The sequence below is a fragment of the Medicago sativa genome, chromosome 7 (assembly GCF_051527215.1).
Source record: "Medicago sativa cultivar Bolivia chromosome 7, Bolivia_mono, whole genome shotgun sequence".
Lineage (NCBI taxonomy): Eukaryota > Viridiplantae > Streptophyta > Magnoliopsida > Fabales > Fabaceae > Medicago > Medicago sativa.
Window position 1 is genome coordinate 8,638,716 of NC_140755.1, and position 26,849 is coordinate 8,665,564.

The following is a 26,849-nucleotide window of genomic DNA, read 5'->3' on the forward strand; positions in this document are numbered from 1 at the left end:
TGGAAAGAAAAGAGAGAGGTGACTGCATACAATTTGCATTCCAAGATTCGAAACCCCTCGGTTTTACTATGAGATTAGGAACAGTTTACTATGAGATTAGGAATAGTGATCTGTCAACAAAATTAATGTTGTTCTTTTGAAATAAAAGAGTGCATTTAGGCTGAAGGGAAAAATCTGTTCAGATTCATAGGCAATCCATAGAACTCATCACTTCTGATATCCTGCCTGAAGGTCCTGAATTTTTCCCACCAGTGTCTCCCACTGTCATGGTGAGTTGAGGCGTGTTTATGACTCATGGTGGCATCCAAGAAGTAAGCAACTATATTTGCCACAGTTGCTGAAGATGAGAAAATCACTTGCACTATATTGTTGAACTGCATATTGCAAGAAAATCAGAATAATAATCAAAGATGGTTATCCTTATAGCAAGAGGAAACTTGTTCAGTGAGATACACACACACACACACACACACACACACACACACACACACACACACACACACACACACACACACCGAGGTGGATCCAGTATGAGCAGGGCCATGTCCAAATAGTGTGAGATATTCATGGAAAAATTGTGGAACAGATAGACTTATGAAGAGAGAAAAGCCGACGATGAACATTGATCTGTAGCTGTTTAGATTGCAGAACTGAAGAAAACCAAGTCCAGCTGAAGCTGCTCATCACAGAAGAAACATTACATTCCAATCAGAATGAATTTGACATTTTAAAGGAAAAAAACAATGCAATGCATGAAAATAGTATTGTAAATACATTTTACATGTCAAGTTTCATTGAAATCACTTTTTTTTTTTTTGTTTCTAGTTCGTCAAGTTCTCAGTTCTTGCAGACCAACATAACGATGATATAATGATTATCTCTAAGTGATATGAAATTATAATTGATGATGAATAAATCATACATACCGACATAGGCAAAGAATTTACCTGATTTATAAACCCGGATACAGCAAGTAATTAGGCACACATGTAAAGACAAGATAGTTTATGATTTAATCACTTGAATACTCTCATTCACTATATCATAAATGTGTGAACAATGCTGTGGTCATTTTATTTTGTTCATTTTGTTTCACTTATTCAGATATTCCAACCAAGCCATAGGAATGAACAAATTGTTTCATACAAACACATAAAAAGTGCTTCACTTTTATCAGTAATAATACATCAGAATGCTCAGAAATTCACAGAAGGGAATGAAATGTAATAAAATATCAGAAAAGCTTATGTAATAAATTCACAGAAGAGAATATCATAGGAATGAAAAGCTTGGAGGTCAATATTAACTCATGAAGAACAAAATGAGTAGCAGTTAAGTAGGAAAATAAAAGTATCTCTAAATTGACAATGATGAAATGAATACTCATTACCATATTGGTAAACTCTTTCATTCAAACAAAGAAAAACAAAGAGAAAAATTAAAACCCTCAAAAGTCTACCCACTATTTCTTCACTTCATATCATATTTTTATTCTTTCTAATATTCCCTTCTTATTCTTGCTTGAAAATTAGTCTTAACTACTTCCTAGCTCTCCACACTATTGTTGAAAACAAAGACCTGTCCTGCCAGCAGGTTACTACATAACTATTTTCTTCTCTCATTCTATATCCCTCACAAATATAACCCTGTAGAAACCTTCTTGCCTGCAGTATACCATAATAGCTTAAAGGGACATTACCAAATCCACAGAAATCAAGTCTCATAAACCATAATAGGTACGCTTAAAAGTGAACTGATTGCGAACATAGATAGGAGCCCAACATGGTCTTTAGTTCTATATCTTCTAGCTTCAACATTTTATCCAACTTGACAATTGTAGAAGCCAATGCAATAAAGAATTCCTCAAAACTAATTCAGATATCATAACACATATATTAGAATTCAGATATATAAGACACATATTAATCTTAATTATATGAAGAGTTCTTTTGTGTCAAACAAATTGTTGTAATTAAAACCTTGGCATTCCTATCTAATAAATTGTCGTAAAATTAAGGCAAATAGAAAAACTACATTATAAATTGTTGTTAACTGTCAATCCAATACATGCTGAAGAAGAGATGAAAATCAAAAATATGTAAACATGAATGACTTAATTTGACTGCAAGAGGAAATTCAAACAGTAAAAAGGCAAAAGAAAGCTCCAAGAAAATTCTAGAACAAAACGAAATAATTCATTCCAAGATATACCTTGATGTTATGAAGAGGAAACATGTCATTCTGACCATAAGAGACCATAGCTTTGGGTCAGTGAAATGATTACTTTCGCTTTCAACTTCAGTGTAGTTTGAGAAATCATCTTTCAGCTTTTCCTTCCTCTCTTCACTGATTCTTGTAGAACGTTTAAAGAACTCAAAGCATACTTCACTTGAAACATATTTCAGAGGAGATGACCTATTCTGCAAGATCAAAAACAGCACTTAAGGAGATTGCAATAAAAGAAGATCAGAAATATCAAACACAGGAATAAAATAAAAGAATAGACAATTTCCATTTCCACTTATGAGTAAAAAAATTATCTGAGGGATTATTACTTGTGCATGTGCCTGTGCCTATCCCATTCTAACTCTTTTGAGCTTCAGTCTTGGATAATTTTTTTAAAAATAAGACTACTAATCTAACAAAATTCCTATGTCCTAATATTATGAGAGTCCTACTATTCTAATATTTATTATATACCTCAATTACTTCCTAGAATGATAAATTAGTAAGAGGAAATATACCCCATTTCTAGTAGCTACATCGTTTCTGTTCCCTTGAACAGACTGCAAATGAATGTGAAATATTTATTACATACCAATAGATATCATCATGTCCTTAAGATCGACAGAAGGATTGAAGCAAATCAAGGTATCAGGACATTGCCATTCTCATTTCAAATTTAACCTTTCATAATCACACAATCTAGGGAAATTAGTATGCAAAAAAAACCCATAGCAATAAAAAACTTAACCATCACAGGTCACTAATCAATATGAAGAGCAGGAAATAAGGCTATGAAATAAGAGATAGTTGTGCTTACCGTCAAATCGCAACCTTTGGCCGTAAGAGCCACATTTTCCGCCATGAGCCGTCGTATTTTGATTGAAGTATCTTATAGTTTTCAACCGCTCCAGAGAGCTTCATAAAAAGGCTTCGTAGTCAGAAATTAGACTTATAAGCAGTAGAAGATCCATATTCAAAACCTCCAATGACATTACCTGCCAACCCTTCAAGCATGAATTGCGCCAAAATACAGGGTTACGAATTGTATACCGCCATTTTCAACTCACACAGGAGGCTTTTCCCATATCATATGGAGTCATTCGAGCAAATACCTGCAAAATGTATTCCATAAATTTCTCTCTGAGACATTGCTCTTGTATTTGATAATGATTTTTTAACCATAAACCTTTCTGATTCTTATTTTAAGAACAGTTTCTGTTCTCAAAGCCGTTAGAATCAACGATAATGCACCAAATACCATCAATAAGTTGTGCAAGTGAGAGACATAGATGATTTTTTAATTTAATATTGTAAAAACGATGCCTTCTTTTAAGTTTCAAGTGTACGAAGAGCTTTGTTAATGTCTTCTAACGTTGTTTCATAAAATGACCAAACAGACCCACGCCAAATATCGCACATGAGTTATCTGAAGTATGAGCATAAAACCGCAAACAAACCAACTACTCCCGCACATTGTAACTGGTCTCACACCATATTAAAAAGTCATGACCAAATAGTGTAGTTACAAACATCATGTGAAATACAATACCTCAAAGAGCAACTCTGGTAAGCAACGGTGTAAAAGAGAAGAATCAACATGAGGCTTTCTACTTGCACTACCAAATGGTGCAACAGGTCTCACATTAACCCTATAAAGATCTTTAACGAAAACACATAAAAACTATAAATGAATCTGACTGAGCAAAAAATACAACACAATAGTAAATAGCCATGGTAGCTAGCACCGCTGTACATACCAAGCCATGGCCTCCTTGTAACAAAGTAGTTAACAGTCTTCAACCTCAAAACCGATTCCAACTCAGAAGGGGCCGTTAAAGCAAAATCTACAAACAATAAAACGAAGACACACTTCGATTTAAAATTATAATTAATTAAGATGACACTGATCATTTTACAACCGTCTATGAGAGAATTTGAACTATGTTACAAGGTCGTACTCTTAACAATGAGCTGATATCTTATGGACATAATCCTTCTAATTTCAATTATATAATATGCTCAAAGTTAATTACTCTTCACAGAAAAATATAATTTAGAACATGAAATGACCTCCTGATATCTTATGGACATAATCCTTCTAATTTCAATTATATAATATGCTCAAAGTTAATTACTCTTCACAGAAAAATATAATTCAGAACATGAAATGACCTCAAATGCATATTCAGCTGAAAGCAACGGGGTCTCAAAATTATTAATTTACCGAAAAAAATTTAAAACCCGTATTAAAATTGAAAAATAATAGACACCAAAAAAGAAAACCAAGAGATGATTCTACAACTATAGTTGGTCGCATACACAGACACAAATAAAATGCTTAAAAATTAAAATTGACTTATTTTCACAGTAGCAATTCATGAATATGTTGCAATCGCCAATGTGAACAATTTCAATGTAGATAAATCTCAAGAGAAAAGATATGAATAAGAGAACATGAAGACCCAGCTTTTCTAGTTTCTTCTATAGCAAAATAGATGAGAAAGAAACAAATAAAAGTGGAGAAGACTATATGTTGTCTAAATACAGTAGATTACCTAACTAAGAAAGACTATATATAGCATTAGGCATATGATGAATTAAAAATCAGCAATAAAATTAAGTATCCAAAAAAATTAATATTACTCCCTCGGGTCCTTTTTAACCGTCAAATAAAAGTTATTTACATATACATCGAACTTTAAAAATGGCAGATAAATGAAAACACATTTTTACAACAATTGCGACAAATAAAATGTAACCGAGGGAGTAGTAACTAATGTACCTCTGAGCAAGAAGCCTACATTGTGAAATCATTGAAACAACTAATAACACATTGTTGAATCTCAAGGCCTAATGCTTCCAACGTGTTTACTGTGGATAGCAACAACCCTGGCTTCCCTGCACAACAAATTTCAACCCTTGTGTCTACACTCCTCTCCACCTCAAACTGCAAAGTAACAAAAAAAAATAGAAAATATACACAGAAATAAAAATAAATGCAGGATTAATTAGGGGTTTTCACCAAAAAAACAATAACAATTGGATCCTTCAACACAGATTAATTTCAAAAGGGTACACTTTTTTCTTTTCAATTTACATAGATATGCTGACAGTATGAGAATGGCTGAATGATCATGACATGACAATATGAGGTAGGTTCTATGAGACTGGTTTAAGACATATGGATCAACAACATGATACAAACTGTATAAATCAAGATCAGAGATGCTATAAAAAATTCCATTTATCTTCCTCATTGTTCTTTAGCTATATTGACTCTATTCATTTTGAGTACTCCACTGTATTTTTATGTCATCATTTATTTTAAAAAACTGTCACAAAGAAATGATTAAATTTTTTTCAACTTCACAACTTATCTGTGGGAGCTATAAAATTACAACCAACTTATATATGATTCTTATTGCTCACATGAAAGCTAACAATTAGAAAGGACAATTAACAATTAGAATATTTTCTATCAAATATACCAAAAAGGATTCAAAAATTGACAATGTGATCATATGTCTACTCCAATTGAGAGGGAGTAATTTATGTCATTGGAGTTGGCTGACCGACTTACCTTTGATCAAGAATGCACACAAGATAAAAGTACTTAGCGGATTCATAGTAATAAATCACACAGAACATAATGAATTTGAAGTACCATTTATAAAAAATGCACACAAGATAAAAGTATGCAAACACTTGATGGTTGACAAACCCATCATTGATCAAATATCAATTTCAAGAACTCTTTATAAGCATTGCAGCGGCAGAAATGAGGATCAAAATATTCTGCAGATGAATGATGCTAAACATGCTAAACAACCATCATAAGTAGGACATAATGTCAATTATTAATTAGAAAGGAAAAAAAACAAAAACAAAAGAAAAGAAACATATTTGCAAAACTCCAAGGGGATGCATACACATGATGAATTGAAGCTTCAACAGAAAAAGAACATCATCACCATGCTAAATGATTTTTTCTTATCAACAAATCAAAGAACATAATGGAATGCACAAAAGAGACACATAGTAGCCTATAAAGGTAATAGAATACAAACAATTTCTTTATCAGTCACATGTGCATCTGTGCTTCTATGTTTGAATGTCTATGTCTGTCTATTTGTACACTTTTTGTCTCTAATAAAGCAGGTTTTATGATCCATGTTCAGGTCACACCTATGACTGATTCAGAATCTCAAGGAAGCCAACCTATGGACACTCATACATAATTCATAAACTCAACTGAAGCATACTTAAACTCAACTTTGATTGTCATAACTAAAAGAAATAGTTCAAAATAACAAATTTGATACATATAATAGAGGATACAACAACAGGCATAATTAATTAGAAATCTTCATTTTCTGATATTATTTTCAAAAAACAAAGAGAAGAAACCAGAATACTAATCTAGGAACATAAATCATCAAAAAATTTGCTTCAAAACTAATTATAGGCAAAGGTCTTTTTATGAGAAAATTTGATATCTGAAAACAATCTTAATGTTAATGATTAGTCATTTTTCAATTTTAAGATTTTGAACAAAACATTACAAATTTAGGAACCACAATTGTGCCTCCAGTTATAACCATCAAAGCTAACAATGTTAATGTATTAAACCACATTTTACTAAGATCCTCTGAAATTTAAAAATGAAAGTAATTTGCTCTAAAGGAAGTATATACATGGCAAAGCAGCACCAGTCTTCTTTGTATTACCATGATTAGACACAGACTCGGTAGTCTGTGCAGCAGCAGTACCAAATCTAGACATCAAATCCTATTTCAAAACAATGAAAACACTTGGAGTCAATTTAATGGACTTAAGCAACAATAAGACACAACAAAATAACATTTAGGCTAATTACTAACCTGTGAAATCCCAAAACTCTCTGCAACAGTTAAGCCTTTTGCCTTATCAACAGGTTCTGATAAGCAGATAACATCCTGAATAATGATATTCAAGACAAAATTCGATTGAAAGAAAAAACATAGATTCCAACCTAAATTAACAAAAACTGATTCAATAAAGCATTTTTAGAGACATGCATGATCTCAGATGAACAAAAGAGAGAGAATAATGATTGTTCAAAAAAATAATTAAACCAAAATAACAACACAGAAAATTAAACCAAAATCTCTCAATCCATCAAAACAAACACAACATACAGACCAAACAAACACTGAATCAACCAAGCTACATAAATAAAAGAGGCAAAACAACAACAAAAACAACACAAAGAACAGACATGCAAGCAGAAAAAGAAAAAAAACGCGATGATGATGATGATGAACAGAACAGGAACCAAACCTAAGAAATAGAGCAACCGGAGAGAAAGACGAAAAATACTGGAGAGAAAGCAAAGAAATGAGAAGGACTGTGAATTTCAATCGGCGCCGCCGTTTTTCGGAGGAGAATTCTCCTTCCTTTCACGTTCGCGTTCCCCCCTTCTTCTCCCGTTCCCGTTTCTCTCCTTTAGTTTTTTTTTTCCTTCACATATATAGGCAGGGGGAGTCCAATTTGTAATTTACCAAAATGCCCCTTAGAAGGGCAAAATAGTAATTTCCACAGACATTATTTTTCTAATTTAGTTTAGTAGATTTAAATTTGAATTAGTTTTGTCTCAAGAGTTTCAGTGCCCAATAAAATTCTAGTATCCAAACATTCAACTTTTTTTTAATATCCCCTGAATATGTTTTGTACCAAAACAAATGTTTAGGCCAAAATGAATTTTGAGTGAAAGATAAAGGACTAAAGGTATTATTTTGAATTATCTTAGTCTAGAACGTTACCAATTAAATTTCACTTTTTCTATAAAATTCAACTAATTTTTAGGTTGTAAACCTAAAGATATCAACCTACCTTGTTTGATTTCTCATCACTATCAGATTAAGACCAGGTAGCCATTTTCCACTTTACCTATTTTGCTTCTTCTCATGTTCATGCACTCAAGGTTAATTTTTTATTCTAATGGTTATTTACTACTTTATTCAAAGGTATCTAAGTTGCTAAATTGTATTTTGTTTCACTTTGCAGTTGATTATAACTAAACATTCGTAAATCCCCTGAGCAAAAGAAGTTTTTAAAGAATTCTCTTACTATGAGTTTGTGGGGCTATCAAAATACAAAAGTTAAATCCCCTGAGCTTAGTTGGTAGGGATATTATATATATTATATGTCGGTGCCGGGATTCGAACCGGGACACCCCACTTCTTCACATTTAAAATGTGTGAGCTCTAGCCACTTGACTATTTGGCAAAAAATAAAAGAATACAAAAGTTAATATAGAGTTAGGTAAATTAGATTTAGTTAGTTAGCAAAAAATAAAAGAATACAAAAGTTAATATAGAGTTAGGTAAATTAGATTTAGTTAGTTATAGTTTGTTATTAGATAGTTAGTTTGTTGATTCCTCACAAAATTTATATAGAGAGCGTAACGTTCTGGATTTTAATCCAAGACACTATGCCTACTTTCTTCATATTAGAAAAACACTACAAATTTATTTATTTTTATCAATAATGATCAATTCTAAACACAAACTTGGACAATTTTTATCCATATAATTAAAGTTCTTAAAATAAACCTCCTTCAAATATTTTGAAATTTACAATTAAATCAAAAACTTAATTTTATTCCCGTACGCACTTCAAGCGAGAACACCAAACCATGCATCATCTCTTCTTGGTACCTAAATATTGGTGTAAGGGGTCAACTTCCATAAACCACAAACTATACAAACCAAACCTAACATATGGTACAATATATTATAAAATAAAGTGTACAAGACATAAGCGGTCAAATAAAAGATGGTCTTAATATGTATTTATAAGTAGGTTCAATCATGACTTTATAAGTCGGTTTTGTAGAATTGTGTTATGCCCAACCACTAATTTTAAGAATCTACATGTTTGCTCAAAAGAAAATTAAAGTTTATTTGGTTCCCTTGATTTTATGACGGTTAAATGGGGTGACTAATAGATAAAAAAAAAAAAAACATAGTAAAATGATACATAAAAAAAAGAATCTGGCCGGTCTTATTCTAGTTATAACCCTAATTCCACTAAAAAGCAAGAATCATCGTTTGAAAATAAAAACTATCATCTCTTGAGCAACAAGTCAACTAAAGTAAGGGCATAAGAAAGTGCATATTAATGTTCACGGCGGTTTCCAGGCAAACCAGTGACGGCGATGACAATATTATGGGACGGGATTCTCCCACCGCTAGGAAGCTTCTACCTTACTACACCTCGCTCTTCTCTCCAAATTGCCCTTCTACATTTTCATTTCATTTTGTCCTTTTTTTACTTGTCTCTTTGTAATAGTTATCTGTATATGCAATTCAAATTAGGTTTTTGTTTTTCTTACATTGCATTATAAACTACTTATTATATTGTTATAGTTTATAAACGAAATTGAAGAAAAAGACTGGACAGTTTACATGCTCAATGCTCTGCAGGAGGAAGATTTTATCTACCTAATATCTATAGCTTATGGGGTTTGGATGGCTAGGAACCAACAAATATTTGAAGAAAAATATTGCAATCCTGAAAATATTATTCTGAAAGCGATAATGAAACGCTCATCAGAATGTTGAATCTCAAGGATTTGGGAACTAGAACTTATTCTGGGAATATAGTCAATGTAATAGTTTAATTCTTTGTAAATGATTTGATCAATAGATCTCAAAAGTAGTTTTAAAAAAAAAAAAACAAAATTGAAGAGAAAGTAATTGTTTTTGGACCAAAATGATAATGGATCAAAATAATTTTCGGGTCAAAGATAAAATACCAAGAGTATTATTTTGAATTATTTTAGCATATAATGTTATGAATCATTTCTCATCATTTTCAGATTCAGCTCGTTTTATTTACTCAGCGGCATATATCAGAGTCTAAATTGGAATTGTTTCGATGTTTGTATTCTTTATAAGACCGTTTGACACTCATTTTTAACTCAAATCTGAACTACAACTAATTCACAACCATTGTTGCAAGTTTTTCAACAAAAAAACTTCATACAAAGCACATTCATACTAGAGGCAATTACAACAACAAAAGAAGAAAATAAATTACTTGATTAGTTTCTATAATTACTTGATTGTGCAGGACTTGTCCATGTGTTTGAGGAACTAATTTTAGGGTCTGTTTGGTTCGAGAGTTTTGGAGGGGAAGGGAGGGGAGATTTTTAATTTGAAGTGTTTGGTTCAATTTTTAGAAGGGGATGGGAGGAGAGGGGAGGGAGCAAATTTTATTGCACTGTCAAAATTATCCTTATATTAATTTAAAATCTCATTATTATCCTCGTAACAAGATTTTTTATTATTATGTTATATTATCTATGAAACAACTTTTACTATTATTAGGTTATAGCTTATATTATCTTATAACAACTTTTATTCCATATTATTAACAATTTTTTCTTGTAACAACTTTTATTCCATATTATTAACAATTTTTCCTTGTAACAACTTTTATTACTCCTTGTAACAACCCTATTACTAATCCATTATTTCATCGTCTACATCATGTTGTTATCGATTACATCGTTATTGTTTCGTTACTTTATTATCCTTATTTAATTATGTTTAAGGGTAAAACAGTAAAATAATTTTAAAATTCCTCCCCTCCCCTTGTGAACCAAACACACTTTTAATTAAAATATCTCCCCTCCCCTCCGTTAAAATTCCTCTCCTCCCCTCCTAATTCTCGAACCAAACGGACCCTTAGGCTCAGTATATGGTTTGCCGCATTAATTTCAGCCATCAATTAATGGAAAATATTTTTGATTCTTCATGAATAGACGCTCAATATCAAGGTCATTTATTTCAGAAAAAAATATTTCGTTATTGGAAACTTCTGTTTAAGTTATTAAGAAGAAGGTTGTAAATTGATAACGTAAGGCATATGAGTTGTAGTAACATGAAATTGATTTTTGATTCAAATTATTTCCTTTTTGTTTTAGATTTGAAAAACGTTTTTGTTACTGTGCACCATCATGGACATGGTGGTGCAGGGTAGAATCCTCTAGTATACATATAATGAAGAAATTAATTAAATATTGCATAATCTTTATTGCTTTTGGAGTAAAAATAACTAGCAGAAAACGAAGACTATATATAACAATTCAATTCATATAGGACACATAATTCTACTTTTTGGTGCTGAGATTAAACCTCACTGAAATAGAAAAATGTAATTCAAAGCACGCTCTTTCAAACAACCTTTATTGCTTTTACATACAAAGGAAACTCTTACAGAATGCAATTACAAGAACAGAAGGAAACTAAAACAAATATTGGACTAATATGTTTATGGCTTTGGACTCACAAGACCCTTTTAAGCTATAACATAAAAACAACTCACTAATGTCTCTTAAAAATCTTATTAAGAAATATTATAAATGAAACGCCAAGGTAATCTCTACACCATTCAAATACCTGCAGAAAGTAAGTGTTTCCCAATGCAACTCCAGCAACAAGTCCACCGCCATATCCAATCAGAACTACTGTCCAGTATAATTCAAAGAAAGATTCTTTGTCGTCATCATCATCATCATCATCGGAAGTAGAAGGCCCTGCATGATCTACACACTTCTTCAACAGCTGATCCCCACACAGACCTTGGTTACCCTCGAATGAATCACCTTTGAATGTAGAAAACTGGTTATTTTGTGGTATAGGACCTGTGAGATTGTTAAAGGACACATTTAAGTATTCCAAAAAGGTGATTTGTGCCAACTGTTGGGGAATTTTCCCTGAGAGACTGTTGAGAGAAAGATCTAGTGCTTCAAGGTTTGAAAGCTTCCCTAAGGAAGATGGAATGCTGCCAACAAGCATATTATTTGACAAGTTTAGCAAAACAAGACCCTTCAACTCGCCTATCACTTGTGGTATCTCTCCACTTATTTTGTTGCTTGAAATATCAATGACTATCAAACTGTAAAAATTTTGAAGCTTCTCATAAACCCTGGCCAGTCCCTTGTTTGACATTGTGAATGAATAAAACTTATCTTGTGTTGTAGAATATTGTCCTGCATCGGTCATCCACAAGTAAGACTCGTACTGTAATTGACTTGTATGGGTAGTTTTCATTGTTTTCCATCTTTTGATCATTTCTGATGGAAAACTTCCAGAGAACTCATTGTGTGAAAGGTCAATGATGTGAAGCTTGGAAAATGTGCATGTCATGTTGCCAGAGCACCTAATGTTTCCATGGAATTCATTGTTACTTAAAGACAATACCTTCAACTCGGGTAATTCTCCCATCCAGAATGGAAATGAATCATTGATGTTGTTATAACTAACATCAAAGAATTCCAGCCTTTTATTGTTGACCAATGCCTTTGGCAACTGACCCTGCAGATTGTTGTTACTAAGATCAATCTGTTGAAGGGAATTTCCTATCATGTATGTTTGAGGAATGAGGCCAGATAATTTATTCCCTTTTAGATTCAGACTTTCTAAAGATTGGATAAAGTTCCCTAGACATGAAGGAATGTTCCCACTTAAGTTGTTGAACGATAAATCAAGTTTCGTGAGTGATTTGAGATTGCATATGGATGGGGATATTTCTCCTGTCAATGAATTGTAGGAAAGACCTAAGAATTGTAGACTTGCTTTTTTCCACAACCAATTGGGTATCGATGTTATGCTGTTGTTTGACAATTCAAGAAATTCCAGATCAGCCAGATCTCTGATAAATGTTGGAATCTCAACTAAATTGGATGAATCCAATTGTAAGAATTGAAGTCCAGAATTGGTTAAATGGGATGAATTTTTTCCAAAAAACAATGACAGTTTGTTATGTGATAAATCTAGAAAAACTAGCTTTTTGAGGTTCAGAAACGTCTCAAGCTCTAGCTTTCCATGCAAAAAATTATCGGACAGGTCCAAGACAACTAAATTTGTTAGGTTCATTATCAAAGATGGAATTTCACCCTTTATATTGCTATTTACTGCACTTAAATATTGTAGCTGGGTAAGATTTGCAAAAGATAATGGAATGTCACTGCCAATATTGACTGAGGATACATCCAAGTCAACTAATGATGAAAGCTTACCTACCCATGAGAAGGTCTCAATAGTAAATTCATTGTTACCAATATCCAAAACACTGAGTTTTGTAAGATTGGCCAAGGATGCAGAAGGGTCACCCCTAAATTTGTTACCTTCAAGTAATATATGCTTGAGTTGTGTGAGGTTGCCAAGTGAAGAAGGAATATATCCAAAAAAATGGCAATCTTGAACGTATAGAGCGATTAATGAACTAAGCTTTCCAATGGATACTGGCAGTGTACCATAGAAACCCGTATCATCAAGTATTAACTTGGTGAGTGAACTAGACTCAAACTCAGGCAGCCTACCTTGGAGATTTGGATTATATCTCAAATCCAGAACTTTCAAGTTTGGAAGATGAAATACTCCAACTGGAAATTCACCATACAATTCAGAATTGTAAAGAGATAGTTGTTTCAATGAAGTTAGATTTGTGAGTGTGTCTGGTAAAGTAGATGAAATACTCACTAAACAAAGAAAAAGGATCTCAAGTTTTGTTGAGTTTTGAATTATGCTTTTGAGACTGGACAATTTGAGTTGCAACAAATTGTTTGTACTACCTTTTGGACTATATATAGCAGTGGAGCCTAGATCAAAAGATAACAACTTGGACAATTGTGAAACTTGTGGTGGAATTTCTCCAGAAAAAAAGCTTAAAGAAAGGTTCAGATGTTTTAGTTGTGATAGCTCACCTATCTTGGATGGGATTTGAGAGTAGTTGAAGTCGTTGTCTGGAAGATCAAGAACTCGAAGGTGCACAAGGCGAAATAGACTGCTATTTACATCCATTGTACCATAGAGTTGGCTGCTACTAAGATCGATGTGAATCACATGATCTGTGTGCTCATGACATTTAATGCCATCCCATGAGCAGCAATCTGTGCTGGAATTCCAAGAAGCTGTTTTAGGAGAACTGAGAGGATTCTCAGAGGCAATCTTGTTGATCTTAAAGCCTTCCTTAAATTGCAACAAGGCATGGCTTTCATATTGATTACACTTTGGCTGAATGTGAGGTAAAGATGTAGTAAATGTGAAAGAGAAAATTGAATAAAGGAAAAGAAATTTTAATAACGAAACAAGAGACCTGAGAAACACCATTGTATTTTAATATTTTGAACTGAATGTTTTGGATGAAATGCAAGACACAAGCTAAGTGATTCTTATAGTAAATGAAAATGTTTTGTAGTGAACTTGATTATCATTGACCGTGCATTTTGGTTTAGGACTAACATCACATGTCTATATCTTGGCTTAGCCCATTGGAGAGGCTAATTTGATCAATTCCAAAGAAACTTTGTCTGCATTATTGTTTAAATTCCAGAAAGGTATTTGAATCTTGGCTTTTATCATAGATTCTACAATTTTATTTAATCTTTATTGTATTTATTTCATACCAATGCATATTATACAAGACTTTGATGTAACATAATATGATCTCCAATCAAATTATGAGGCCAATAAAATAGACAAGGTCTATTTGATGTTTTATTTGATGTTTTATCATGTAGTGAGAATTTCTTATTTTCCACAAATTTCACTTTCTGTCCATTGATAGCTTTTGTTTTCTAATTTTCTGTACATTTGTCTCTATTGTTTGACTCAGCAATTTCCTCCAATTATCTTCCTACTTGCAATTTTGGAAAACAATTTAATATTTTGACTTAGTCAATTATTACTGTGCAATTTTATTTCGTATTAGACACAACAATTTTTTTTTCCCTTTCATATACTCAATATTTTATTATTTGGTTGTATGCATAAACCTTTAATCTAGAACTGACTATCAATTTAAGAGCTTGCACAAAAATATTGAATATAATTTTAAGCGACGCAGCTTGTTTGCCGCTTACCTTCTATTCAAGTGTAAATAATTATAATTAAAAGTTAAGCATGCATAATTGAAATAACATAATTTTTATGTACATTTTTTTAATAAAAAAATGAATTATAGGACCACAAATAGTAATCGTCGTATATATTCTGTCATTGTAAAAACTTCAGTTTTATCTTGATCTTGTCAAAATGCATCTTTATCTGTAATGGTTTAAAATCATCCATTAAAATTCTATAATAAAAAAATTTGTACAGTCCTGATGTATACTTTTGAAAAAAATGGAAGATATTTTATGTTCAGTAGTGAGGGCAACGTGAAAAGTAGCATCACATTGCTTCTATGCTATAGACATCTCTTTTAATTATGTTCATTGAGAGATAAATTTTTAGGGATTGTTTGCCTTCCATTTGGGGCAGGATTAGTCTCCTAAACTGCGTGCGAAAGATACCCAATTTACACAAAAAACAAAAGTAGCATAGCATTCCATTGCTTCTAGCTTATCTACCTTCGGTGTTGTGTATCCAAGGAGCATTAAGAGTGTACTATACCCCATGATACGAGAGCTACTCAAGTAATGCCTATACCAAAGTTTATTCCATACGAAAATTTATTACAAATATCACAATTCACAACATTCAAATTCAATATAACCGTTTATAAATCTGAACATAATTTAATCAAATTTGACAAAAGATCTCCCATCTACATTACAGAAGATTTTACTTATTTGTATCACAATCTTCTAACCAGTGACTGTCTAGTCTATACTGATCGGCAACTCGGGTGTAGAATGCAGGAACACAACAATTTGTCGAAACAAACGTACAAGCTATAACAATGAGTAATCAATCAGACTAAAATATGAAGACAACACTGTCATGAACTCTCGACTTTTGATTCTGAGCCACACATTCTGAAATCCACATAAGATTTCTGATCTCCTGCTCCCTTAACCTCATATATGCGAAGAACACAGCATAGTGAAACTGCAAATATAGACAAATTAGGATGGCTTAGTGAATGAATACAACATACGTACACTATACAATATCCTTCCAGCATAATATTATGATATTCTGAACTGTTAAAAAAATAAACCTGTTGCTCAAATGCTAAGCAATGCCTCTTGACCTCCTCCTCATAGAATGCCTTGTCAAGCATCTGGCTCTCGCCATACGATAACTTCGCAAAGATAGATTGATAAGGATGGTATTTTTCCATAACAGCACGAACCTACGCGAGCAAACGTGTAAGATAATTAAGGCTAAAAAAGCAATACTAGAAGAAATAAACTAGAAATCAGTGGATGATATAGACAACAAGGATGAATCTCAAATATTTCAGGGCCGATACCAACAAGAAATTGGTAGCCAAAAGCAACTAAAATTACAAATGAAGTAACAAATGAAAGTGCTCAAAAATATGAAATGAAAGTTTCAATGAGATCCCTAAAACAAGAATCATCTACAAGTAGGGCAGCTCCTGGAGGTACATGTTTAAGGTCATGCAACGGCAGTTAAACCAGGGATAAGAGGAATAATATAGTTGCAGCACATTACACTGACTTAGCTACTAATAAAAAAATCGATAAATAATCTACTGCCCTAAGAAACACAATCTACATGGGTCCAAGAAGCATACAAATTGAAAGAGGGAAAACACTGTACATCAGCAATGCAACAACCAAACGTTTAACACAATTGCGATGCAAATCATACCTGATCAATGTCCTCACAGACAGCAAGCTCCTCATGACCATATGGGTAGCTGTTAAAAATAAGTTGGTCATTAGTAAAATAAGCATTACAAAGCACTATATTGATTAGAGCTTACAACAAACCGAAGTTAGAGTACAACGGTCATCGCTGGTAAGCTCAGTTCCAATGTTGCACAACGTGGAAACCATGGATGCTAGTTATGAGGATATCCAGATAAACAAAAAGATTATACAAAGACTGCTTAGTACTTTACCTATTGATGGTAATATTAACAGCCCTTCTATCACTGTCTGTGACACTTCGCATGGGGAAACTTTCCAATATGTCATCACAATCCTCCTCTACATCAATGTAAGTTTTCTTTAGGTCCTTGCCAATACTTTTTCGTCTTTCTTATTTTTATTTTCTTTAGGTCCTGCCCTTAGTGCTCGTCCTGAACAAGTAGAGAAAGTTCTTAAAACGCGGTATCATAATGCGAAGAGCAAGTTGCCTAAAGACAAAGAGCTTGACCTGCTCATTGTTATATTGCCCGATAATAATGGCTCTCTTTATGGTAAATGATTCTTTGACATTTACTTTTACTCCCCTACCATATTCAACTGAATTTTTTTCTTCACTTAGCTAGTATCTGAATTTACCTTTAGGAACTGGAGTTTCAGCTTGCAGTAAATCAGTAGCGTCTAAATAGTTAATTCCTGACATAAAAACTGCAACTTTTACTTTTTCTCTCTGCCACTTGTTTTCTAATTTGCATTAGTATTGAATGTTTCAATCTCATTTTTTTCTCATTAAGTTGTCATATCCTTAGTTATATAATTAAATTGGCCCAGAGTCACTCATCCTTCCTATTTTTTAAATGATTTACTAGACCAACATAATTACATAATAGAAGTTCACAAAATTTGACCCCTACAGACCTGGTCTGCCTTTAGTCCAGAGGATAGCAAGTAACTTAATTGTCGGTGAACATCTGATATGCAGGTGACCTGAAAAGGATATGTGAAACTGACTTGGGGGTTATTTCCCAGCACTGTTTAACTAAACATGTATTTAAGATGAGCAAGCAGTACCTTGCAAATGTTTCTTTGAAAATCAATGTGAAGGTTGAGGACAGGAATACAGTGCTTGTTGATGCACTTTCTCGACGCATTCCACTAGTTAGTGACAGGCCTACGATCATTTTTGGCGCTGATGTTACTCATCCACACCCTGCAGAGGACTCAAGCCCATCAATAGCAGCTGAATGTTTTGTACATATGTGATTTGTTTTAATTCCAAGCAACTCAAGCTTGAATATAAGTTTTATACTTTCTCAATTTTAAATAATGCTCTTCGATGTTGTAGGTTTTTGCTTCTCAAGATTGGCCCGAAATTACCAAGTATGATCTTCGATTCAGGCACAGTTGTGGATTCTAAGATCTGCCATCCAACAGAATTTGACTTTTATATTTGCAGCCTTGCTGGTATTCAGGTAAAAAAATTTCTTCTTTTGTTGGTAAAATAATTGAAGTTGAATTATTGTTTTTTGTTCTTACTACGTCAACGAAATTTGCAGGGCACAAGCCGTCTAGCTCACTACCATGTGATGTGGGATGAAAATAATGTTTGTGCAGATGGTCTACAAAGTCTAACTAATAACCTCTGCTACACGTAAGTAACTTACCTGTAATCCGATTTGGAATTTCCCTTGTTTTTTTCAGCTCTACTGCTTTTGTTTGTTTATCAAATGCCTCCAAACTAAACTTCCAATTCTTTAAACACGTAAGTTGTATACAATTTTGTTTGTTTATCACACTTCACATCAAACTTCACAATTCTGCTTTTTTAAAACATAGCAACAGTTGTTTACAATTTTAAAATATGTCAACAGTTGTTTGATCCAGAGTTGTTTGATTCTCATACCTTCACATTTCTTAATTTCTAAATTCACAAATTTTCATTCTGAAATCATTTTAATGTGGTGTCATCTTTGATTATTTACTGCAGATATGCCAGATGCACCCGTTCTGTTTCTATTGGTAAGTTTTCCATTTTCTTTATATATAAGAAACTAATAAGATTCATAGTTATTTATGTTGTGTTCTGTTAACAATTTGTGTTGTGTTATAATTGCAGTGCCCCCAGCCTATTATGCACATTTGGCTGCACTCAGGGCAAGGTTCTACATGGAACCTTAGACTTCAAACAGTGGCTCAATGACAAGTGGTGCTGTTTCTCGTGGCGAAGCGGGAGTGGCGGCTGGGTACCGTCATCTCAGCCAATTTTCTCGTTGCCCTCTTCAAGGCTGCCTTAGAAGAAGCTTTGAAATCTCCAGTGCTTTCAAGATATTCCTGGACGTAGTACCCGTGCACCTGGAGCTAATGCTGCTGTTAGACCCCTGCCTGCACTAAAGGACAATATCAAGAAGGTCATGTTCAACTGCTAAGAACATTTGTCAAGTTTCCTCTTAATAATCCATCTTGTGGTACTGTTAAGCAGTTTGTCAAATAGCGGCTACTTTTCATAGCGCTCTAGTGTTGCGTAGAAAGTTTGAACAAACCACTTTTTTCCCAATCCGTGATTGACAACAAAGAATTAATGTTCTATCTTTCATTACCAATCAATTTTAGCTTGTTGAAATCTTAGAAATCAAATATCTAGATATTTTTTCCTAATGAAGGGTACACCATACACGATTGTTGATGAACGATTTAATTTTAAGCTTAAAGTAATCTGTGTTTGAAGAAATTTGTCTCTACTAAAGTAGGAGGACCTTAGTAACGCAGCACAGAATGAGCTAAAAAAATGACAAGCAGCAATTAGCAGTATTGGTAAGTATAAGTGATATATTGTATTCAAAGATATGTAAGAGGAAGATTAATATTTTTCTTTCACACTATAATATTGTAAATACAGTGTTTGGACCCATCAGAACAAAAGAAAGTGATACTGAAATCAATGGAAGAGCGGGATGATTTAGATACTGGGTTAGCAAAGCTTGTTGATCGGGCAACAAAATGTAACATTTTGGATTCCAAAAAGTTAGTATTAGACATAATGTGATAATATATCATTGAATCAGATAGACAACATAGGAAACTATGTCACAGACACACAGTAGGAGTATCTTTCTAATGGTAGTTATTTTTAGGAAGTAATACATGACAAAATTATGTGATTGTAGTGATTTGATAGTTTATGACAGTTATTAGAGAAACCAAGTGGTTGAGTTTAAGTGGTAGAAAAACGAATACAAATTCATCGGGAGACATGGTTGAATAATCGAGAGAACTGTTTTCGAACCCTGGATGCAACAAACCTTTTCCAGAGCTTACTTACCTTCCGGTCAAACCCGAGTTTAAACACCATAATCGGTAAAGGTGACACTTATTTATTTGTTCCTATTCCTTTCCAATTGGCTTAAGCCCTTCACTTTGAGACTATCTTGATACCCTTTAGATAGAAACATAGGAGAGAGATGCAGTCCATATTGATGCACATGAGGTAACTTTGTCTCTGACACTCACTTTTACCACAAATCTGAATTACAAGTAATTCATAACCTTCGTTGCAAGTCTTTCAACAACAAAACTTCATACAAAGCACATTCATACTAGAGGCAATTACACCAACAAAAGAAGAAAATAAATTACTTTATTAGTTTCTATAATTACTTGATTGTGCAGGACTTGTCCATGAGCTTCAGGAACAAATTTTGAGCTCAGTAAATGGTTTGCCACTTTCAGCCATCAATGGAAAATTTCGTTATTGGAATCTTCCGTTTAAGTTATTAAGAGAAAGCTTGTAAATTGATAACATAAGGCATATAAATTGTGGTAACATGAAATTGATTTTTGATGCAAATTATTTCATTTTTGTTTTGATAGAGATTTGAAAATCTTTTCTGGCACTGTGGACCATCTTGGAGATATTGGTGCAGGGTAGAATCCTCCATTATACATATAATGAAGAAATTAAATAAATATTGCATAATCTATTACAACTGCAATGTTGGAGTAAAAATAACTAGCAGAAAAAGAAGACTACACATATAACAATTCAATTCATATAGGACACAGAATTCTACTTTTTGGTGTTGTGATTAAACCTCACTAAAATATCAAAATGTAATTCAAACCACGCTCTTTCAAACAACCTTTATTGCTTTTACATACAAAGGAAACTCTTACAGAATGCAATTACAAGAACAGAAGGAAACTAAAACAAATATTGGACTCACAAGACCCTTTTAAGCTATAACATAAAAACAACTCACTAATGTCTCTTAAAAATCTTATTAAGAAATATTATAAATGAAACGCCAAGGTAATCTCTACACCATTCAAATACCTGCGGAAAGTAAGTGTTTCCCAATGCAACTCCAGCAACAAGTCCACCGCCATATCCAATCAGAACTACTATCCAGTATAATTCAAAGAAAGATTCCGAGTCGTCATCATCACCATCAGAAGTAGAAGGCCCTGCATGATCTATACACTTCTTCAACAACTGATTCCCACACAAATCTTGGTTGCCCTCAAATGAATCACCTTTAAATGTAGAAAACTGATTATTTTGTGGTATAGGACCTGTGAGATTGTTAAAGGACACATTTAAGTACTCCAAAAAGGTGATTTGTGCCAACTGTTGGGGAATTTTCCCCGAGAGACTGTTGAGAGAAAGATCTAGTGCTTCAAGGTTTGAAAGCTTCCCTATGGAAAATGGAATGCTGCCAATAAGGTGGTTATTTGACAAGTTGAGCAAAACAAGTCCCTTCAAATCGCCTATCACTTGTGGTATCTCTCCACTGATTTTGTTGCTTGAAATATCAATGGCTATTAAGCAGTAAAAATTCTGAAGGTGATCGTAAACCATGACCAGCCCTTTGTTTGACATTGTGAACGAATAAAAATTATCTTCGGCTGTATAATAACCTTTTGCAATATCGGACGTCCACGAGAAAGACTCGTACTCTAATTGACTTATGTTGGTAGTTTTCATTGTTTTCCATCTTTGGATCATTTCTGTTGGAAAACTGCCAGAGAACTCATTGTGAGAAAGATCAATGATGTGAAGCTTGGAAAATGTGCATGTCATGTTGCCAAAGCACCTAAGGTCTCCATGAAATTGATTGTTACTTAAAGACAATACCTTCAACTCAGGTAAATCTCCCAGCCAGAATGGAAATGAATCATTGATATTGTTGTAGCTAACATCAAAGAACTCAAGCCTTCTGCTGTTTACCAATTCCCTTGGCAACTCACCCTGCATATTGTTGTTGCTGAAATCAATCTGCTGAAGGGAATTTCCTATCATGTATGTTTGAGGAATGAGGCCAGACAATTTGTTCACACTTAGATCTAGAATTTCTAAAGATTGGCTAAAGTTCCCCATACATGAAGGAACATTGCCGCTTAATTTGTTGAACGATAAATCAAGATTCGTGAGTGATTTGAGATTGCATATGGTTGAGGGTATTTCTCCTGTCAAAGAATTGTGGTAAACACTTAAGCCTTGTAGACTTTCTTTCTTCCACAACCAATTCGGTATCGATGTTATATTGTTGTTTGATAAACTAAGAAATTCCAGATCAGCCGTATCTCTTATAAATGTTGGAATTTCAACTAAATTGCATGAATCCAATTGTAAGAATTGAAGTCGAGAATTTGTCATATGGGAAGAACTTTTTCCGCTAAACAATGACAGTTTGTTGAATGACAAATCAAGGAAAGTTAGCTTTTTGAGCTTCAGAAATGTGTCAAGCTCTAGATTTCCATGCAAAAAATTAGAGCATAGGTTCAAGAAATCTAAATTTGTTAGGTTCATTATCGAAGATGGAATTTCACCCTTTATATTGCAATCTGTTGCACCTAAATATTGTAGCTGGGTGAGATTTGCAAAAGATAATGGAATGTCACTGCCAATATTGACTGATGATATATCTAAGACAGTTAATGATGAAAGCTTACCTACCCATGCGAATGTCTCAATAGTAAATTCCTTGTTACCAATATCCAAAACACTTAGTTTTGTAAGATTGGCAAAGGATGCAGAAGGGTCACCCCTAAATTTGTTATCACCAAGTATTATCTGCTTGAGTCTTGTGAGGTTGCCAAGTGAAGAAGGAATATATCCAAACTGGAATTGATAGAGAGATTAAAGAACTAAGCTTTCCAATGGATACTGGCAGTGTACCAGAGAAACTTGTCTGATCAAGAAATATTTTGGTGAGTGAACTAGATTGAAACTGATACAGATTAATTGCATCATCCTTTACCTCATATTCCACCACTCTACTATTAACAACAAGTCCTATCTTGCATCATCCCTTACCTCATATTCCACCACTCTATTATTTACAATAAGTCCAACAAGCCATGTTTGCCATTTACTAATTTGTGTCCATTACTATTTCAACTACCATGGCCTCTAGGATTACTATAAATAAGGCCATTTCCTTCATGTATTCTCACAATTTGAAATATATAAAAACTTGAGTTTTCTCATTTGAGAGTTAGAGAGTGGATTCTCTCTTGGCTTCTGAGCCATTTTGGCATCAGAGCAAGGTTCCAAATCCGGAGTTGAGTTTGAGTGCAAGAATCAACGGAAAGTTTGAGTTTTCTAAGGCTGTTCTTAGAGTTTAAGAGCTGCCACCCTCGAAACTCTACTTTGCGGCCATTTTTTCACAAAACTAACGCCGCCATTGCGTTCGGAAGGCCGAAAAACCTTGGACTGGAGGTTTTTGTCACCAACGGAGCCTCCACGAGCCGTCAAACGCCTCGCCGAAGTTCTCGCCGGACCACCACCCGCCGCCACGGAAGTCAGAGGTTGAAGACGACCAGTCAGCAGCCACCTCAGCTGCCACGTGTCACTTCCAGCCAATCACTTACCGCCACGTGTCAACCTGACACATCACACCTGACCTGTCCAGTCATCGACAAGTCAGCCACCACATCGCTGCCACGTGTCACCCTGTGCCACGTCATCACCCAGTCACCCAAAATTCCTAGAAATTACAAATTTGCCCCAAAACATTTCCGAAATTGCAATTTTGCCCCAAAATTTTCAGAAATTGCAAAATTGCCCCTAACTTTCATAAATTGTAAAATTGCCCCTCAGCTTTCAAAAATTGCAGAATTACCCCTGTATTTTTTGAAATTGCAAAAGTGCCCCTGTTCTTTCTGAAATTACAATTTTACCCCTGTTGAAAATTGTGATTTTTTAAAGAAATCCTTTCTTTTAGTGCTATTATTATAGAAATTTCCTATTATGCTCTGTGGTTGCAGTTTAATCTGATCTTCCACATCAGAAAAGAATTATTCTATTTTTTTAGTACTTATACTCATTTTGCCCTTCAAAAAAAAAAACATGCCTCCAAGAAGAAACGACCAAACACTTAGAGATATTCAAATGGAAGAAATGAAAAGACAAATCCAACAGTTACAAGAAACTGTAAATGCACAACAAGCACAATTGGAAGCCCAACACATGCAATCAGACGTTGATGAATCAAGTAGCGAATCATCATCATTAAGAAGTCGTCGTCCACAAAGACAATCATTCAGAGACAACGACATCAAGGTAGATATTCCTGATTTTGAAGGAAAGCTACATCCAGATGAGTTCGTTGATTGGCTCCAAACTGTTGAACGGGTCTTTGAGTATAAAGAGATACTTGAAGAAAAGAAAGTCAAGATCATTGCTGTCAAATTGAAGAAGCATGCTTCCATTTGGTGGGAAAATCTAAAAACAAAGCGAGCCCGTGAAGGAAAAAGCAAGATCAAGACTTGGGAGAAAATGCGTCGAGAACTAAGCAAAAAGTTCTTGCCTTCTCATTATTATCAAGATAATTTTATTCAACTACAGAGCCTTCGTCAGAAAAACTTGTCTGTAGAAGAATACACTAGAGAATTTGAGAAGTTAATGATGAAGTGCGACATTCATGAAAGGGAGGAGCAAACAATCGCTCGTTACCTTGGTGGATTAAATACTGACGTTGCTCATCCAGTTCAACTCCAACAATACTGGACATTAGACGATGTTATTCGTTTAGCCATAAGAGTGGAGAAACATTTACCCAAGAAGCATTCTTATAGGAATTTTTCCTCCACTGAGAATTCTTCTTATCCCCGCAAAACAAATAACGATCAGCCCAGTACTTCTACAAAACCTTCTCTTAAACCCACCACAGTAAATAAACCCAAAGCTACCCAGTGTTTCAAATGTCAAGGTTTTGGACATATAGCTTCAAATTGTCCAACACGAAGAACCATCACCATCATCAAAGGCGAAGCTTATGAAGAAGTTGATGAGGAAACAAACCAAGATGAACCTGAAAAAGAAGAAGAGTTAGAGCCAATTTATGATGAAGAGCTCATTTTTGCTGACCATGGCGAGTCTCTGGTGATCAGACGAAGCCTACATACAATGTCAGCTCAAGAAGAGCATTGGTTGAGGAAAAACATTTTCCATACTCGTTGCACCACTGCTGGAAAAGTTTGTGATGTTATAATAGACAGTGGTAGTTGTGAAAATGTGGTATCGAACTACATGGTAGAGAAGTTAGAGATGCCAACACAAATTCATCCTCATCCTTACAAACTACAATGGCTCAACAAAGGTAGTGAAGTGAAGGTTACGAAGCGTTGCCTTGTGAATTTTTCCATTGGTCAGAAGTATCAAGATCAAGTTTGGTGTGATGTTGTTCCAATGGATGCATGTCATCTTCTCCTTGGAAGACCCTGGCAATACGATCGTCGTGCTCATCATGATTGTTATGCCAACACCTACTCCTTTGTCAAAGATGGAGTAAAAATCAAGTTAACTCCATTACCACCGAGTGGACTTGATAAAAACAAAATTGAGTCCAAGCCATTAGTGTCTTTAATCACTAAGACTCAATTCAAAGAAGCTGTGGATGAAGTCCAAACCATGAGCTTTATCCTATTGTTCGAAGAAAATGCAGAAACTGTCCTTCCAGTAGAAATTGAACAAATGCTCAGTGAATTCCCAGATGTTGTACCAGAAGCTGTTCCACAAGGATTGCCGCCAATGCGAGACATTCAACATGCTATTAACTTTATTCCTGGAGCTGTCATTCCTAATAGACCAGCTTATAGAATGAGTCCACAAGAACATGCTGAAATTACACGTCAAGTCGAAGAATTGCTGAGGAAAGGACTAATACAAGAAAGTGTTAGCCCTTGTGCTGTTCCTGCAATTTTAGTCCCCAAAAAGGATGGAAGCTGGAGAATGTGTGTTGATAGTCGAGCTGTCAACAAGATTACCATCAAGTATCGATTTCCGATACCTAGACTTGATGATTTATTAGATCAGTTGCATGGTGCCACCATCTTTTCAAAGATCGATCTTCGAAGTGGATACCATCAAATCAGGCTTAGGCCAGGAGATGAATGGAAGACTGCATTTAAAACCAGAGATGGTTTATATGAATGGACAGTGATGCCCTTTGGGTTATCTAATGCTCCAAGTACCTTCATGCGTCTCATGAATCAAGTACTTCGATCATTCATTGGCAAGTTTGTAGTGGTCTACTTTGACGATATCTTGATCTACAGCAAACACAAGGAGGAACACTTAGAGCAGCTTCGACAAGTGTTACAAACTCTTCGCGAACAAAAACTCTATGCAAATTTGAAGAAATGTTCCTTCCTAACCAACGAAGTTACTTTCCTGGGTTACATAATCACAGCTAAAGGTATTCAAGTTGACCCCAGCAAGGTTGAAGCCATCAACAGTTGGCCTATTCCACAGTCAATTCATGATGTTAGAAGTTTCCATGGATTAGCTTCATTTTATAGAAGGTTCATCAAGAATTTTAGCTCTGTTGCTTCCCCGCTTACAGATTGCATAAAGGGAGATCAACTCCAATGGACCGAGCAAGCACAAAAAAGTTTTGACAACCTAAAACAACTTTTGACTGAAACACCAGTGCTAGCCCTTCCCAACTTTGACCAAGTGTTCGAAGTAAGTTGTGACGCTTCCAATTCAGGAATTGGCGCGGTTCTA

The 26,849-nt window shown here is 34.4% G+C and overlaps 4 protein-coding genes and 1 long non-coding RNA gene across 5 annotated transcripts; 1 reads left to right on the forward strand and 4 right to left on the reverse strand.

The window, feature by feature from the left end:
• On the reverse strand, window positions 1-8,114 carry LOC146904004 (uncharacterized). The gene is made up of 12 exons (XM_085728210.1): window positions 8,098-8,114; window positions 7,585-7,708; window positions 7,107-7,181; window positions 6,921-7,014; window positions 5,009-5,173; window positions 3,984-4,070; window positions 3,776-3,885; window positions 3,222-3,338; window positions 3,044-3,141; window positions 2,212-2,420; window positions 516-676; window positions 1-374 (listed from the first exon to the last, which is right to left on the reverse strand). The coding sequence occupies exons 1-5, from the start codon at window positions 8,112-8,114 to the stop codon at window positions 5,169-5,171; spliced, it is 315 nt and encodes a 104-aa protein (XP_085584336.1). The 3' UTR covers window positions 1-374; window positions 516-676; window positions 2,212-2,420; window positions 3,044-3,141; window positions 3,222-3,338; window positions 3,776-3,885; window positions 3,984-4,070; window positions 5,009-5,168.
• Window positions 8,115-11,428: 3,314 nt separating this feature from the next.
• LOC146904005 (uncharacterized) lies at window positions 11,429-14,662 on the reverse strand. Its single transcript, XM_085724738.1, has one exon. The coding sequence runs from the start codon at window positions 14,385-14,387 to the stop codon at window positions 11,598-11,600; it is 2,790 nt and encodes a 929-aa protein (XP_085580864.1). The 5' UTR covers window positions 14,388-14,662; the 3' UTR covers window positions 11,429-11,597.
• A 1,050-nt stretch (window positions 14,663-15,712) lies between these two features.
• Window positions 15,713-16,987, reverse strand: LOC146904006 (V-type proton ATPase subunit d1-like). Its single transcript, XM_085724745.1, has 4 exons — window positions 16,957-16,987; window positions 16,842-16,890; window positions 16,222-16,356; window positions 15,713-16,109 (listed from the first exon to the last, which is right to left on the reverse strand). The coding sequence occupies exons 3-4, from the start codon at window positions 16,342-16,344 to the stop codon at window positions 15,978-15,980; spliced, it is 255 nt and encodes an 84-aa protein (XP_085580871.1). The 5' UTR covers window positions 16,345-16,356; window positions 16,842-16,890; window positions 16,957-16,987; the 3' UTR covers window positions 15,713-15,977.
• A 1,406-nt stretch (window positions 16,988-18,393) lies between these two features.
• LOC146904007 (uncharacterized) lies at window positions 18,394-19,056 on the forward strand. The gene is made up of 3 exons (XR_015018195.1): window positions 18,394-18,491; window positions 18,828-18,859; window positions 18,957-19,056. It is a non-coding gene; the product is annotated as an uncharacterized LOC146904007 (long non-coding RNA).
• A 1,909-nt stretch (window positions 19,057-20,965) lies between these two features.
• Window positions 20,966-23,071, reverse strand: LOC146904008 (receptor like protein 22-like). Its single transcript, XM_085724740.1, has one exon. It carries the CDS (start codon window positions 22,644-22,646, stop codon window positions 21,096-21,098), a length of 1,551 nt encoding a protein of 516 aa, XP_085580866.1. The 5' UTR covers window positions 22,647-23,071; the 3' UTR covers window positions 20,966-21,095.
• Window positions 23,072-26,849: the final 3,778 nt, after the last annotated feature.